Source organism: Nesoenas mayeri, assembly GCF_963082525.1.
Source record: "Nesoenas mayeri genome assembly, chromosome: 19".
Lineage (NCBI taxonomy): Eukaryota > Metazoa > Chordata > Aves > Columbiformes > Columbidae > Nesoenas > Nesoenas mayeri.
Window position 1 is genome coordinate 6714964 of NC_137568.1, and position 17345 is coordinate 6732308.

Consider the following 17345-nt stretch of genomic DNA (forward strand, 5'->3'; position numbering starts at 1 on the left):
ACATCATCTCTTGCATGAACTTTGAGGGGCTGAAGGAAGGCAGGTAAGAGAAAGGGCTGTTGGGTATCTGTGTGACCCCCCCATCTGCATTTCCGCTGTAAGGCGTTTGCAGAAGGCAGTTATGTAAAATGTTTACCCAGATGTGGCACAGGACATTGCCAAAAAGGGGCTTAAAATGGGACACACTGGAACAAGAAGGTGGGAAAAGCCTGAAGGTATTAGTGAGGGTGGCACTGAGCTGTGCTGTGCCAGGACAGACCCCTGAGCTCAACTTGGCTTTGGTGCCACCAGCCCATCACCAGCTGGGGCATGGACACCTGAGCTCAGGTGGGGTTTTGGGGCAGCAAGGGTGGGACAAAGTCCTGGGGCCTCACAACACTAATGAAGTTGTTTTAATTACCTTGGGAAATGGGCTTTGCATGTAAAACCGGTGTGTCTTCAGGGGACAGGAAGGTCCCGGGACTTTGTGTCGTTGGGACTCCTCTGCTGTGATTTTATTAACATCTTGCCTGGTGTACAGGTACATGGTGAGCTTGGTACCCACATTACCAGATGATCCCCCACTTTGTCTTACCGCATCCAGGCCTTTCCAAAGTTAGACTTGGGAGAGGGAGCTGTGTTTATACAGCACCAAGTGATAATTAGATGCTCCTACAGTCCAGAAAATGCTGAAGATAAAGAGCCAGCAGATAAATGAGCCCACGGTAATAACAAGATCCTGCTTCACTAATAGGTTTCTGTTGCTGAGACACTTCTACCAGCCAAAAAAGGTGATAAGGATCAAAGCGAAGAATTTAAAGCTCCTGGTTATTGCAAACAGGAGATTCGTTTTGCCTGATGATTTTTAAAGCCCCGCACAACCCATGTTCCTGTTCCTGTTTCTCCCTCAGTTCTCCTTTAGGAAAGGACAAGAAACCTTCCAGCATCTCCTCATTCTCTCCCCTTTCTGGACATGACTTTTGTTAATTTTTTCCCAAAAAACCCTTTTTCTGCTGTATTAAGACTGGCCCAACTTAAAATATTCTTCAGTATGGCTTAAATATTATCCACCAGACACTGTGAACTTGTTCCCTGCATATGAGTGGTGGGACGGTGGGTTCCCCATCACCTTTAAGATGGGTATCACAAGCATCATCTCAGTGTGGACCTTTCTTGCCCATCACCCAAATCCCTGCAGATGGGTCCCCCCCCGGGGAAACGCACTTTGCTGTCAGCATAGCAAAGGGGTGCATGGTGCTGGCAATGGGGAACCCTGGTTTAGAGCCAACCCCCGTGAATGAGCCTTTTGACTACCTGGCAGTTTTCATCATTGAGTCAAAAGAATCATTTGTTTTCTTTCACTTTTGGCTACCAAAATTGTTTTGTCTCAAAACACAACAAAGGATTATTGGTTTTGGCTTCTTAAGATGAAAAATAAGTTTGGTTGGTGAAAAGAGCTTGATTTAGGGAGGGCAGAAGTCAAACAAAAAATTGGATAAATGAAAATAATTTCACCAAAGGTTTCATGTAATAAAGAAAAAAATCCCCTAAGGTAAGGTTTTGAAAGCCAAGTTAGTTATTAAGCCTCTTGTGTTTAATTGTCAAAAGTGATGAGGTTTGGTCTAAAACGGCATTTGCAAGCCAAAACCTGGCTGACCTTCCAGGAAGGCTCTGAGCTCCCCCACACACCCCTCTCACTTCTGGGGGTGGACCTGAGGACACAGGGAAACTTTGCACCTTTTTTACTTTTGGTTTTTTTTGCAGAAACAGCGCTAAACCTTGGGCCCATTGAAGGAGGCAGCTAAGCTGCAGGCCATGTCAATAGGACCGGGTTGTTCACAGCCTCCTTTTCTGGACAGACACATCACCTCTGCGAGAAGAAAGAAAACGACAAAAACCAAAAAAAAAATCAGAACCAATCATGTTTCAGCACAACTATTTTTTTTTTCTGTATTTTCCCCTTCTCTACTAATATGTAAAAAAAATATATATTATATTATATTTTTCTTTTCTTAAATTATTTCTTTCAGCCTCAGTCCCAGCCGAAGTCCTGCCCCGTCATCTGGTAGAACTTCATGTTGAAGGGCCGGTAGAAGTCCCGCAGTCTCTGCACCACCTCCTGGTCTATGTCGGGGTGGGTCCTGCCTTTCGTCTTCCCCAGGCAGTGGGGTTTGCTGCTGCCTTCTGCCTTCTTGAGGCAGGGGAAGCCCTTGGTTTTGTTGAAGTAGAAGTGTTTGTCGGTGATGATCCTCTTGAGGCCCAGAAAGTCCTGGACCCGGCCCAGCTCCCCCGCGGGGTCACTGATCAGCCTCTCCCCGCTGACGAAGAGGATCTGCCCGATGGGGAAGTAGAGGAGCCAGTTCTCCAGGTGCTTGGCGTAGATGCCGATCTGGATGGCGCTCCACGAGGTGTCGATCAGGCCCGTAGTCCTGTTTTTGAAGGTCAGGCTCTCAAAGGTGGGGATATCGGGCTTCTTGGAGAGCGTCTGGGTATAGTCCGAGATGGCTCTGGTGACGGGGTCCCGCACCACCACGATGAGCTTTGTGCCCTTGGACATGGAGGAGATGCGGGCTGGGGCCTCCTTGGTGACAAAGTAGCTGGGGGTCTTCTCCATGGTGATCTGCCCCTCCAGGGTCCTGGGCATGAGGTCTCTGAGAGAGGGGAAGAGAGGGACACGTTAGTGCCGAATGCCCCAGGGATGCCCTGGGTACCAAGGATGCTCCTGAGCCTCACGCCTCCAGCCCAGCTTTATTTCTTTCCTGCATGGATCGCGAGGACGACCATAATGTTCTGATTCAGCAAAGCAGCCAAACACACTCCTCATTTCCTCTTACTTTGGCTGCCCGTTAATCTAGAATTAGACCTAAACTTATTTTGCCTATTCAAGAGTATCTTGGGGGCTTCTTCAGGGGGATCCCACCTCCCTTCTTGAATGGCACTGTAAGAACACAGCCCATCTCTACAATCCTGATGTCCTATCCCTTTAAATTCCTCCCTGCCTGCACTGAGGTTTCCTGCACATTGGCTTAAATTCCCTGGAATAACAGAGAATTTCTGGAGTAACAACACTCCCTTCCTGCAAGGCACAAGGGATTTTCAAGGGCCAGGATGTAAGCCTCTATCTTTTGGTATTTTCAAGGTGGCAGCAAGCTGATGTCACATAAAAATGTGCAATATCAGCCCTCTGACCTCAGCAATTTCCTCCTTCCACCCAGAGAAATCCTACACGCAGCACTTTGGGAAGCTCTCCCAGCCGGGAGCGAGAAGGGGCTCGGGGCCGCGTCCATCCTGCTTCATGGTCCCCTTGGGAGTTCAGAGCCCTCCTGGGCCAGGCACTGCGTGTGATTTGCTAAAGCGTCGCAGGATTTGGCCACAGGATAACCTCAGCTCCCCTCTGTTAAACAAGGCAAGGCAGGAAGGTGGAGGAGCTACATGAGCAGCCATTTGTCTGCTCATCCTGGGCGCTCCCTGCTCCTTTCCTTGCTCCTCACCTGCCACACCACATCCCATCCCCTCACACAGAATCATAGAACCGCTTTGGTTGGAAGAAACACACAATATCATTGAGTCCATCTGTTAACACTGGCACTAAACCATGTCCCTAAGAATCTCATCTTTGTGTCTGTCCAACCCCTCCAGGGATGGTGACTCCAGCACTGCCCTGGGCAGCCTGTTCCAATGCCCCACAGCCCTTTGGGGAAGAAATTGTTTCCAAGATCCAACCTCAACCTCCCCTGGCACAAACTGAGGCTATTTCCTCTCGTCCTGTTGCTTGTTCCTGGGGAGCAGAGCCCGACCCCCCTGGCTCCAAGCTCCTTTCAGGCAGTTCAGAGATCAGAAGGTCTCCCCTCAGCTCCTGTTCTCCAGCTGAACCCCCAGGTCCCTCAGCTGCTCCTCTTAAGACTTGTTCTCTAGACCTTTCACCAGCTTTATCACGTCACCCTGTATATCACCCCTGGGCAGGAGCCAGAACCTGCAAAACACCAGTGATTCACGCCATCATCATGTGGTCACACAAACCCGTCCCTGCATCCAGGCTCTCAGCAGAGCTCTCGGCAGCTTAGTCTCCTTCCACCAGTCCGGTCCTTCCCAGGGGAATGGCAGATGGATGGGAGGTGGCTGCAGCACCAGTGAGGGTCGCCCTGTGCCACCAGCAGTTCTCATGGCAATTGCAGCCCCGGGTCCCGAGGAGCAGGGACCCACATCCCCCCAGTGCTCTGACCCCTCATCTTTGACCCCGCGGCGGTTGCGACACCCATGTGCCGTGATGAACTGCTCCCTGCCCGTGATATTGTGACCCTCTCGCAGCAGCAACATCTGGTTTGCAAACCTGTGCAATATGCCAGCAAAATTAAACTCATCTATCAAAAAAGCAACAGCGAAAAGCCAACAACAGCTAAAAACACCAATAACAACCAAACCCCAGGCTGAGTTGTTATGTTACAAATGAGGCTGTGAGGATTGACCCTTCCTAGGGCAATTCTTTCTATTTGCAGCCACATTGCATAAAGGCTGAGCAAAAACATGGTCCTAGAGAAGCCAAATATTTGCTGGTTTTTGCTGAGGGTTTCTGTTTGGGGGAAACTCCATGAATTTGGGACATTCAGGCTGAAGAAAAAAAAACAAAAACCAAAACGAAAAAATCCTGAAGGGCATGAAGACATAAAGGCAATTGCTGGTCACACTAAAGATGCAGATGGGTTCAAAACCAGCATGAGGATGGCCTTTGCTGAGCAGACACAGAATTCTACAGTGGGATGATGCTGCAAAGGCCAAAAGTGTAAATGGTTCAGAAACAGCCTGGCCAAATTCATGCTGGACGAAATGAACGGGTGGCCATGAAATGTGAGGGTCCCAAAGCCACTTCAGCCATGGGGGGCCCCAACCTCGATTGCCCTCAGCTGGGAGGAGACAAGAGGAGAAGAAGTCCTACAGACCACCAGCTTTGGTACACTTGTCAGTAGATACCTGATGCCAGCTGCCCTCTGGAAGAAGGCACTGGGCTGGATGGCTCTTTGCTCTGGCCATTCATACATGGGGTAGGGGTGGACTTGGTAGTGTGAGGTTTATGGTTGGACTCAATGATCTTGAGGGTCTTTTCCAACCAGAATACTAATGTGTAATGTAATGTGATATGTTTTTTTGCTCAGGGCAGTCTTGTTTTTTTCACCCATGTGCACCAAGCCCATGTTTCCCAGATTCTTTGGACCCCCTGCAATGACTGAGTGAACTGGAAGTGCCTGAACCCCCGAAAGGGTGAAAGGAACCAGGTTATACCCTGTTTCCCCACTGCTCCCCGGCTGGTCCTTGTCCCCGTCCCGCAGCGCCTGCAACTGTGAGTTGCTGTCAAGCAAGAGCAGGAGCTGCGGAACCGGCAGCAGGAAGGCAGGATGGCTTCTGTTTGTGTTCGGATAAGTGTTGAAATCTCTGCTGCGTCTTCCCAAGGAGGAGATTAACCCCTTCCATGGTGAGGCTGCAACACAAAAGCTTTCTTCAGCGCCCAGGAATGAGCCGGCACCTCCGCTGCCAGGCCGGCGGGCAGGGACACGCCAGGAGCCACGGGGAATGTGCTGCCACAGCTTTTGGGAGATTAATTAATTACAAAGGGCATCTTTCATGGACGTAAACAGTTGCCTGGAGGCCTCCCTGGACTAATGGCATCTGGGTTTTATTGCAAAAGAGCCACTTGAAAAGACAAGAACCACAAAAATGTTTTTGGCAAGAGCAGCCACGAGTGGGCCCTGCCAGAATAAATGGATTCTGTTATTTTAATTTTAGTAGAGCTTGGGGCTTTATTTAATTACTTAATAGAGGAGGAAGACTTTCCTCAAAGGGAGCATTTCAGCTAGGCATGCATATTCATATCTGGCCTTTTCCAGGTCCATACGTTCTTCCCAGCAGTGTTATCCGAGATGGCCATTCCCAGCCAAACCCCCAAAGGTACCTCATGGGGCTGCTGCTCGGGGGGGTTGTGGCCCCTTTCTCACCCCAATGGGTTTTGCAGGACTTCACTTTGGTAATGCAAAGGTTTGGATTTGTCCTCCCTTGGAGGTGCTGCAGCAAATACTCCAGGACCAGGCCAGGGTGGGAGACGTGAAGCTGCCTCGGAGTGCTGGGCTGTGGACGATGCTGTGCAAGGGCTGGGGATGCTGCTGTGCAAGGGCTGTGGACGATGCTGTGCAAGGGCTGGGAACGATGCTGTGCAAGGGCTGAGCACCAGGTAGTTGCAGGACCCAGCAATGCACGTAGTGCTGCTCAGGGATTTATTGATGCAGCCCAGTGTGCCAGTCCTGGACGCTTGACTTTAGTGCTGGGATCACATCAAAACATCCCAGTAACAGTTGCCCAACCCTCAGACACTCCTGGTGTGGGAACTGAGCTTTGGTGTCATGTTTATTATGGCTTTTGTATCTCTTTATGGACTGTACAATGATGCCTTTAAAAATCTTGACTTTAGTTTCCCAGGGCAAGGAGGGTGTTGGCTCAGCCCTGAAGATCAGAGTCCACAGAGACACCAACCACTTTATCTCAAGTCCCTGTTCTTACCAAAAGCACAGTTCTGGGGAAGAAGGCATCACTTTACGTCAAGAAACCAGAATAATGTATCAGGCTCCATCCTTACAAGACTAAGCACCCAAGGGTTGTGCTTCTGGAAATACAGCTTGGAGGAATGGATGCAATGATACGTGGTGGTGGTGGTTGCCACCAGCCCATGCTGGGTACCCGCCTTGACTCCATCAGGGGCTGGGAAATGTGTTAAAACAGCTGGTCTGTCACAGCTGACCTGTGCTGCTGTCCCACCAGCTCGAAGCAGCAAGAAAAGCTGGAGATTAGCAAGAAAACAAGCATTGGTTGTTCCAGAATGAGATTTTTTTAGGAAGGCACAGCCTGTTTCATGTAGGAGGAGCAGCCCTGTGCTGCTGTTTCCCACTGAGGTGGGAGCAGCTTTTGGTCACTGGATCTGGAAAACTCGAGGCGAGTTTGCTGTTTGAAGTCCATCTGCCACTTTGCTCCCAGCTGGACCAAGCCATGTCCTGCTCAGGACACCCTGGGCTCCTGGGCAGCACAGAAGGCATTAAAAGCAGCTGGGGATGGACTTGCTGCAAACCTTTCCCACATAAATCTAGTCCAGATCCCTCTTGAAGGGAGGCTGACGTTAGCAGATAAGGGCAGCTCTTCACCAAGCCATTGCAACCCAGAGCAATAAATAAAGCTGCTGTGATTAAAGCCATCATCCCCATGTGCTCCTTGGCCTCTAGTAACACCTGCCCCAGTCAGGTGCTAAGGGCAGGACTCATCTCTTACCTCCAGAAAGTGAGGTACTTCTCCCTGGTATGACTTCTTAAAAATAAGCAGCCTGTCAGAGCCCGGGTATCCAGGCTGGATGGACTGAAATGATCTTTCAGAATAAGGTATGTCAGCCTGAAGCCATGCAGAAGAATGATGGTGTCACCCCTGTGCTGCTGGGGTCAGCACTGCCCTGTGCATGGCCAGGTCTACCTGGAGCTCACCTGCAGCATGAAAGTGAGTTTGTGCACTGCCTGAAATGGCAATTGCAATATAACTGAGGAGGAGGAGGATGCAGAGCAGGGTTTTGGACCAGCCCTGCGGTTTGCAGCTTGCAGCAACACAGCTCCTCGGTGCCAGAGCAGGGAACAACCCAGCGTGACTGAGCAGCAAAGGAAGATCAGTCCCTGCTCAGCAAATGCTGATGCCTGGTCCCAGCACCAGCAGACTGGGACCTGGCCACAGCCCTCAGCTGTCCTCTGGAAAAGGGATGAAAATGAAGCAGAGACGTGAAGCTGGAGTTCCACACAGCTTGTTCACACAGGGCTGGGCTTTCCCAGAGGTGCTGCTGACTTTGGCCATCAGCATCTTCCCGTTACACAGCCTGCAAGCTGCAGCGGGGTTATGAGGCGCAGCAGAAGGGCATTGCGTACCCCTCCCCTGCACCCCAATGCACCTTTCCTGAACAGCCCAGCCTGGGGGGCACCTTTCTCCAGCCTCCAGGTGCCTTTTCCATCTTTCCTGCCAACCTGAGCTACTGATCCAAGCAGTGGGATACATGCAGCAACAGTGGGGAAGGAAAACCCCCAGGCAGATATTAGAACATCCATGGAGCCTCCCTGTTTCCATGGCTCAAAATGAGTTGCCAGTGAACTGCTAATTAACACCTCACAGTAAGCTTTGCAGAAGAAACCTGCCCTCTGTTACTTTTTGCCCTGCCCAGCTGAAACCGGCAGCAGTTTGGTTTTGCTCCAGGTTCAATGGCCAGGGTTTGGCCGGGCTCTGAAGCAGCCCAGCCCGCAACAGCGCTGGGAAAGGAAATCACTTGTGGTGGCTGAGGCTGTTTTAAGGAAGTGTAACCGACCAGGTCATCGCAGGAAAAAACTGTATCACAGAAATGCTGCTCTTTCCAAAAGAGCTCAAGAGCTCTGCAATCCCTGGAATGCCATGGAAGAGCCTTTCTGGCAAGGAAGGGCCATATCTGGTCCTGGAAACATAACACAGGGCCACAAGGAGGATCGGACACTCTCCCAGCAAACCGGTCCTGCCTTTGCACCATGAAGTGATAGCATGGTTAAAAATGAAATCAGGTTGTTAGTGCAAAATTATTTGGTCTTTGTGTATGGGAGGAAGAAGAGGAGGAGAAAAAACACATCCCTTTAATCTCTGGGAGCCAGCAGCTTTCAAAGCTTGAGTGGAGCCCTCCTCCATCAACCACCCGAAAAACCCAGTAGCACTGAGATGGGCACTGGTGCCCTCCTGCCCTTTTGTCCCATTTGACAGCATTTCTCTGCCTCTCTCTTGGGTGCTGCTTTCTGTATGTCAGGTGTTCAGTGACTGCTACGATGGTGGATGCTGTGCCAAGGGGAAGGAGAGCAGAGTAAAAGGAAGATTAACTATCTGATGGTGGCTTATTTCACCTCGAATTTCTCTACCAAAATGCTATCAGAATGTCTGTCTCCAGGATGGGGCATGAGTGTGGATGTCACACAGCTCACAGTGCCGAGGGAAACACGGATCCTTCTTCAGCATGAAGCTATGGGACAAAGATGGGGAAACTGAGGCACAGCAATGCCTGGGGCTTGATGCAGCCTGACGCCCCCAAAGCAGTGTGCATTCCTCCCTGTGCTACTGCAGCCACCAGTGAGTTGTCTTCTCCCCCCCAACCATTTCTCTTTTTCTTCCAGACCATTTTAAGCAGTGTCTCTGCAGCAAAAATTTATAAAAAATCAAAGCCTGCTATCACAAGCAGTTGCCTTTCCCCGCCCTCGAGCCCGCACTCCCAGAAGTACCATTACAGCCTGTACAGGAGATGATTGAAAAGAAAGATGCTCTGGCAAGAGTGATAGCTTGATGTAACCAGCAGCGTGCATGTATATATAAATTAAAAAATGATGCCTCAAGAGATGAATGTGTCCCTCCTCTGAGGCTGGTGTCCCAGCCCAGGGGCTGTGCTGCCCTGGCAGCTCTAGCACGGTTTTAAATTTGCTTTGATGAGCTGTGAGGGTACGTTGGAATTAGCTGCGCCTCCTTCTTTGCCTTCCTTCAGATGTCAGGTGAAATCAATACATGGAAAGATGCATTTCAGGAATCTAATAAAAATTAAAAAGAAAACAACAGCACCAAAAACATCTCCAAGAAAAGCTGTGGGACTGAGGAAGCTGAAAGGAGAGGGAGAAAAGATCAGAGAGGTCTGAAAGGAAAAAAGAAAATCACTTATTGTGTTGCTGGATGTAAAGCAAGTCCAATCAACATGAATATCAAAGGGAGACTCTTGCTATTGGTTTAAACAGAGGACGGATTGGGCGCAGGGGATAAAGCCGGCACACCGGTAATATGTCACCTTCTCGAATAAAATGCTGTGGCAGAGGCAGGGCCTCTCCTCCCTCCCCAAATCTCTCTGCGCTTGCTGCTGGCGGGAGCTCCTGAGCTCGTCCTTACAGCGGATGCCCGTGTTTATTTGAGCAAGTCTTGGTATTTATGTATTTCATTACATCTGCAGCCAGTAGCATCTGTTTTCACACTGTATCTGTCAAGGAAAATCTTATCAGCGGAGCTGCCTTCCTCTCCCTCCAGTTAAGCTCCCTCTGAAGTTTAGGAGGTGGCTGACAGCCCGGCACGGATAGAGGCAGCACCCATGGTGCAAATCTCCGCAGCCCACAGGGACCCCTGGACACCTGCCCTGTCCCCATCCAAACCCCAGCAGTTGTCCTAGCCTCAAACGCAGCCCAGGCGGCAGACAGGGTCTGTCAGGGCAGGGTGACACAGAAAGACGAGGCACGTGGCCATACCCATCACACGGGCATCCTGGCAAAGGCATCTGTGAGTGCACCCAAGGGCTGTGCCAGGATCCTGGGGGTCTCTCAGTAGATTCCCCCCTGCCCAGTTGCACCCCTGCTGCATGCCAAGCGCTGCGGGCAGCTCCGCTCCCAGCCACCAGCGAGTTTAACCACCTCAGCATTTAAGAAACACCTCCACGCTCTGACTGCCTCCAAAATGGAGACACTAAGCTGTCACGTAGCATCCGTGGGGGTAGCAACCTGTGTCACCCCATCCCAAGGTCACAGCCAAGAAGCCTTCTCCTTCCTGAGAAGCTGAGAAACCCACCAAAGAAACACGGCAGAGAAAGCGATGTGTTTGCAGGGGCTGTTGCTGATACCCGCAGGTGCAACATAGACTCATAGAATCATTTTGATTGGAAGAGATCCTCAAGATCATCGAGTCCAACCACTAACCCACCCCTGGCACTACCCCATGTCCCTGAGAACCTCATCTCCATGTCTGTTCAACCCCTGGTGACTCCACCACTGCCCTGGGCAGACTGTTCCAGTGCCCGACAGCCCTTTCCAGGAAGAAATTTTTCCTGATATCCAATGAAACCTTCCCTGGTGCAACTTGAGGCCATTTCCTCTCGTCCTATCACTTGTTACTTGGGAGAAGAGACCAACACCTTCCATGCTCCAACCCCCTTTCAGGCGATTGTAGCTCATTATGCATCTCATCACAGACCTGATGCTCTCTTTGTGGCTCTTGGGGCCATCAACTTGCTCAGCATGAGCTGGAACACTCCTGGGCCAGGGAGAGGGCGACTGCTGCTCCATGGACCTGGGGCCGAGGTGGCCGGTCAGGAAGTGGCAGTGTCCCCAAGACAATGGGCTCATTCTGTCCCCAAAAGTCCCCTATACGAGCAGGCGCACGTATAACTTCGCATCAGTTTTCCTGGCCCTTGGGCGATGGGGCTGTGGGCTGTTTCAAAGGGTCAGGGGAGCATTTGCACAAAAAATGCAGCTGCACATGGGTCTTTGCTCAACAGCCCTGTCCCCCCCGCTGTGCTTTCAGTGCTGCCTCACTGTCCCCTCCCACTCTGGGAAGGGAGGTTGCACTGATCAGAGCTAATTACAATGTGCAAGCCCTCTGCCTAATTGCTCTGATTAATTATTGATGGACAGAGCTGCTGCTGTGAGGGCAGCAGGTGAGCGGGGAGCCCTGTGCTCAGGCAGGTAGGTGCCTGGTGACCTCCCAGGTCCCAGTGACGATGATGCCGGTGGCGAGAGGCAGTGCTGCTGTCCTGGCATCCCATGAGTGGTCTGGCAGAAGGAACCGTGCAGAGAGGCTCCTGAATATGTTCTGTGCTGGGAAACACATCTGGGCATCTCCCGGAGACATCCAGTGCCTGAGTGCTATCGACAAGCAGAAACTCCCTGGTGCCATTAGCTGTGCAAGCCATTGATTTTCTGTGCTGGAACAAGAAACTCCTCGGAGCTGAGGCAATCACGTGTGGCACCGCTGCCTCCTCCAGGCTGACCATCTGGGGTTTGGAAAAGGGGCGTTTTGTAGTTGTTTTCTTTCCAATGGCTAAAAAGTCAAGTCATCGTCATGCATTTCTGCATCCATCTGGGAGGATGCTGAGTCCTGCCCAGTGGTGCTGCTGGTAAATCCCAGTGATCCACCTACCAGAAGCAGACGAAGAGCTCCAGAGTCCTTGGCCATGGGCCTCTTTACCATGTCTCCATCCTTTGTATGGGATTGGAGACACCACCAGGCACCACCTAAGGAGGTTTCTCTGCTGGGCTTGGGGTTGACTTCCTGCCAAGGAATCCTGTTGTGGTTCCCCCTTTGCTTGGCCACAAACCTGCTCTGTAATCCAGTCTTAGAGCTCCTCTCAAGGCACTCCAGCAGCTCTAGCAAGGGTGCAGGTATGGGGTACGCCATGCACAGGGGACCACAAGCCCTGGCCTCCCCAAAAGCCCTGGACCCAGTGCTCATCACCCCTGGCAGTGGCCACGTACATTTTTTGATCTCCTGTGTCTTTACATCTCGGTGGTCTCTCCAGCACCACGTACCTTCCTCAGCAAGAGCTTAACTCCAGCAGTGGTTGGGGCTCCACATGTGGAGCATGAGCCTTTTGCCCAATCCCTGCAGCATCAGCTGATTCTTACAAAGGGGTAAATCAGGCCCACAGTGATTTTAGCCTATTTCCAACATAGCTCCCAAATCAAAAGTGATTCCTCATTTCCCAGATGGATTTGCTTGGGTAAATTCAGGCTTCTCATGGCTGGTTCTGTTGGCTTTTTGGTGCTGTTTTTTATTGTAACTGTGGTGCCTCTTTATGAAAATGGACATGAGTTCTCTCCTTTACAGATGCCTCTATTATTCTGCAACCTGCTGATTCCCCTTTATGCCATATGATGCCAAAGGAGGATTTTCCAGCTGAGATGATGGGCACGATCCTTTTCCAGCCTTGCACCTTGCCCTTCTCCCTTGCAAGTGCCCAAAGTGCAAATCAAGAGTTCCCCGTCCCATTCCCACCACTGGAGGTGGGCAGCAAGGGACCATCCATGGCTGGAAATGAATCCTGTGACCCCAGAACTCACCAAAAGCAGCGGGTTTGCTGAAAAACATGTGCCCGTTCGCCCACTGCACAGTTGTGCCATAGGGAGGGAGCTCACAACCTCCTCCCATCACACAGAGGGATGCAGGAGAGTCACATCCTTCATAGGGACCAGCATGACCTGCAGCCTGGACCTCAGTCTCCTCAATTCTGAGGTTAAAATACCCAGTTTGGGGACCTGCATCGCCATTCTGGATGTGCACTGCAGATTTTTGTTCGTATTAAAGATGTGCCTATATAGGCTGATCTTTATCCCCGGTTTGTAGATGAAGAGGGCAGGAGATGGCATGTGCTCTGCAAAGCTTATGGAGTAAAGACTGAGAGAGGAATAAAAAGAAAAAGAACATCTGCTATAATTAAGCCTGTCTCTAAGGGCACTCCTGAAGTGTTAGACATGTGCATCTCCCCAAAAGTCCTCCCGGGTCCTGCTGGTGGCCTCAGGAGAACCAGATCTCACCCCAGGTGAACCCTCTTGATGGGCTCAGCCTTGAGGTGCCAGGGCAGAGGGGTTTGTACTGGAAAGAACATGGAAGAACCTCAACCCTCAAACCAGTAACCATCTCATGTCTCTCTCACTTGAGGATCTTCAAGACCACACACTTCAGCCCTGACTAAGCAAATCACCTAAAGAGGAAGGTTAAAGAACTGTTTATTGTTGGAAATGTCTCCCTCTCTAGGACTCATTTTTTGATAAATTAGCTTCAGCTTCATTACTTCATGATATATTTCCCTTGACATTTAATTATACTTACCCCAAACACATTAAGCCAATCAGTCTGAACAGCTTCTTATTAATATGTAAATTTCTCCTTTGAAAAGCCATGAATCTGTGAAAAATCTCTTCAGACTTCAATTAGGCCCATTTGGGAAGTTGGGAACCCCCTGAAATGGTCCAGAGCCAGAGGGGAGTGATGAGGCTATGGGGCCCAGACCCACAGACACACCTCGGAGCCTGGTTTTAGGATGGGAGAAGGGGATGCTGCCATTCTCTAAAGCACCTGCACAGGCCTAGAGCCATGAAGAGGGATAAATTGTTGCCTCTAAGGATGCTGAGAGCCTGGCCCAGGTTGCCCAGAGAGGTGGTGGATGAACCATCCCTGGAGACATCCCAGGCCAGGCTGGACGGGGCTCTGAGCAACCTGAGCTGGTGAAGGTGTCCCTGCTCATAGCAGGGGTGGCACTGGGGGACCTGCGAAGGTCTCTCCAACCCAAAGCATCCTGTGATTCTAAGACGGGAGATTCAATACTGCAAAGCAACACAGTGATGGTGACTTATCCCCATCCCAGCCCTTCTCTGCAGGAGATGATGTTTCTCCACCAGCCCTGAAGACAGGGTGACCCTCTGCTGAGGACCACGAAGGCTTCTCCCTGCAGGGGAGCTTCACGTGGGAGCTGCAGAAGATGCAGTGAAATCTCAGCCCAGATTCTAGCAAAACAAACAGGAAACCGGTTCCCCTGGCTCCATGGGCAAACACGACATGATTTGCATTAGGCAAATAAATTGAACCACACAATTAACCATCTGCCCTGGAACAGATTTAGATTTTGCTTTAAAGCATCACTTCCAGCCTCCCTCTGCTCTCACGCCCATCTGAACGCCACAGGATTCTCTAGTCGGAAACCAACGGGGATTAAATTCATTGAATCATTCCTGTAAGTAATTGGAGAGGAACATCAACGTAGGTACTACAGCCCTGGTGGCCTTTGGTCTTCCTGACTTGTTTCCTGTGGATTACGCTAATGGACAAACCACAGAACTGCTTCAAACCCTTCCAGAGTCTCCAGTTCCCACCAAAAGCCTTTACTCGCTAAAACAAGATCATTTCTTGGGAGCTGCTGAGTGCCACAACATCTTCTTGAGAAGTTACCCATTTCATCTTATTTCAAAAAAGGTTGCAGATTTTTAAGAAATATGACTCAGTTGTTTTTTTTTTTATTCCCTACAGTTAGACATTAAGATCGGAAATACATTGCAATCAGCGCACTATATAAATAGTCCAATTTCGGAAAACAGCTCTCATGAGCAATAAAGAAACCCAATTTACTACGCACTATAATAAAAATATCTCTTTTAGCATATAAATCAAACCAAAGTGAACAGATAGAAAAAAATAAACTCAACCCCCCTGGTTTTTGCCCAAGAGCGGAGGCAGCTGGCCCTGGGGAAGGGCTCGCCTGCCCTAGATAAATATATGCAAGAGCAAATCTGTTAAAAATTGTAGCCACCACTTTGTTTTCTAAAGGTCCCAGTTTATCCTTCAGCAGAAGAAGGAGGGCTGGGGAGAGGTCGGTGAGAAACACAATCCTTTCCTGTGTAAACAGTATAGCCCGTGCTGATTTTAAGTGCATCATATGGCGTATATTTTATGTGTGTGTATATAGAGAGAGAAAGAGAGATTTTTCAAGCCAGCCAGAGACATAAAGTGATCTTATATCATCTAAAACCAACAATCGGACTCGGACTTCTGGCAGTTTTCCTTACAGTCGTCCCTGCCACCCCCAGCCCCTTCCCCCACGGTGCGTGCTGCCGTCTGCCCCCATTATTTTTCACAAAGGCATATAAATCACTGTGGAAACTCTTATTATCTTATTTTCCCTCTGCTTCCCTCTTGTCTGTTTTGAGAAAAATTAATGCATTTGTCTCCAGAAAAATGTGCAGTCTCTATAATTCAGTTTTAAAACAAGCACAACTAGCAAATGGATAGACCTCGGTTAGGAGACTCATTTTTCATGCGAGTAATTGAACCCTTCCCTTCGATTTTTCCTTTGGGTGTTAAAGACAACTGATGCCTTCCTGGAATTTGCTGAGGTCTAAGAAAGGTGGAAAGACAGACAGACAGCAAAAGATAGAAAGAAAAAGACAGAAAGGAAAAGAAAGAATAAAAAGATGAAGGGAAGGGAAGGGAAGGGAAGGGAAGGGAAGGGAAGGGAAGGGAAGGGAAGGGAAGGGAAGGGAAGGGAAGGGAAGGGAAGGGAAGGGAAGGGAAGGGAAGGGAAGGGAAGGGAAGGGAAGGGAAGGGAAGGGAAGGGAAGGGAAGGGAAGGGAAGGGAGAAGAGAGGAGAGGAGAAGCTACCAGTACACCCACCCCTAAATGGGAACTCAAATCAATACAGTTCTTCAGATAAAGTCCCTCAGACAGCGGTGTGTTTTCCCAAACCACAAAAATCACAGCCAGCTTTAAAATAATCCCCATCCCTTGTGTTGTGGGGCTCCTGGGCACAGCAAGAGTTTCCTCCTAAGAGCAATACATACAACAGGCTCCTGTACAAAACCATCTGTGTCCCCAGCACAGTCCCTGGACCGCATCCTCGTGTCTGATCAGCTCCGAGGCCTGATTCACCACTCACACGGAAGAGCTCAAAAATAATTCCAGAAAAGCCACAATCAAGTGAGTGCTCAGGCCAGCAAAGTCTATTGTCCTTTGTCTCTCACCATATTATCTCTGTCCCCTGGGAGCTACATTATTGCCTGCAATATATAATGTGATTTGCTTGTTTTCCATGTGTGCCTCATTTTTCTTAGGCGCAGACACATAGGTACCCTTGGCTGTGCAGACTCACAGCAATGCGTTTGTTCTGCCCATGGAAGAGGAGAAGGATGGGAGAGGAGCGAGGATGGGAACTGGAGCAGGACAAAGGGGAGGTGGGTGGCATGAAATGTTGCCTGTAAAATGGAAGGACACAGAAAACCATTGAATGGATGTGATTTGGGAAAAAAAAAAGGCGTTCCTTCATCCTCTTTGCTCCTGGAGGAGAAGAAATTCTCAGAGACCAAAAATCAGGACATAGTGACTGCAAGAACTAAAGTATAGTTAAATTAAAGCAGCTAAAGCCAGAGGTAAGGAAATACTATCAGGAACGGGCAGTGGATGCAAGAGGCTGAGACCCACCTGGGCCACTCTTGGGAGTTTTGGACACCCCTGTGTCCTTGTAGGTTAAGGGACTGACTGTGGTGTTTGTCAGAAGTGAGGAGAAGGGCTTTCTCCCTTCTCTGCAGAGATAAAAGGATCCGTCCTCCAAGGTATTGTTGTGAAATCCTGAACAATTCAACAGAGATTATTAAACTTGGAAAATACTGTGACATGCCCCATTCTGCTGGAGATGCTACATGTGTATGTGTGTGTGTGTGTGCACATCAATGGAAAGATTTATGAAAGAGCTGGACACCTCAAAGCACCCTCCCTGCTTTTTGAGAACAGAGGTTGTTTCTTAAATTATGCTGAGAAGTGACTTCTTTATATATCACCACACATTTCCTCCTGCCGCAATGCCAAAAAATCCTCTATCTGTATTATAAAAAAGAGAGAGCCTGACCTCAGGCTGTGACAAGTTTACCCTCGGAGTTATTCTTCATCCTTCCTGTGCCAATGCTTTGTCCTTTTGCAAAATGAAACTTTAATGGCTGGAAAAGGGCTCCCGACTTTCATTCCTGGAGCAAAGCAGTCAAGTGCAAAGAGGGCAAAAGCCT

At 49.7% G+C, this 17345-nt stretch overlaps 1 protein-coding gene across 1 annotated transcript in view; it reads right to left on the bottom strand.

Moving 5' to 3' along the window:
- Positions 1-2011: 2011 nt before the first annotated feature.
- The window catches only part of LOC308047847 (heparan sulfate glucosamine 3-O-sulfotransferase 3A1-like), a gene marked incomplete at its 3' end in the record, with an annotated part of 31133 nt that continues 15799 nt past the window's right edge, over positions 2012-17345 (bottom strand). Inside the window, exon 2 of the mRNA XM_080356622.1 lies at positions 2012-2630. Coding sequence (XP_080212748.1) covers positions 2012-2630 — 619 coding nt within the window. The remainder of the gene's footprint in view (positions 2631-17345) is intronic.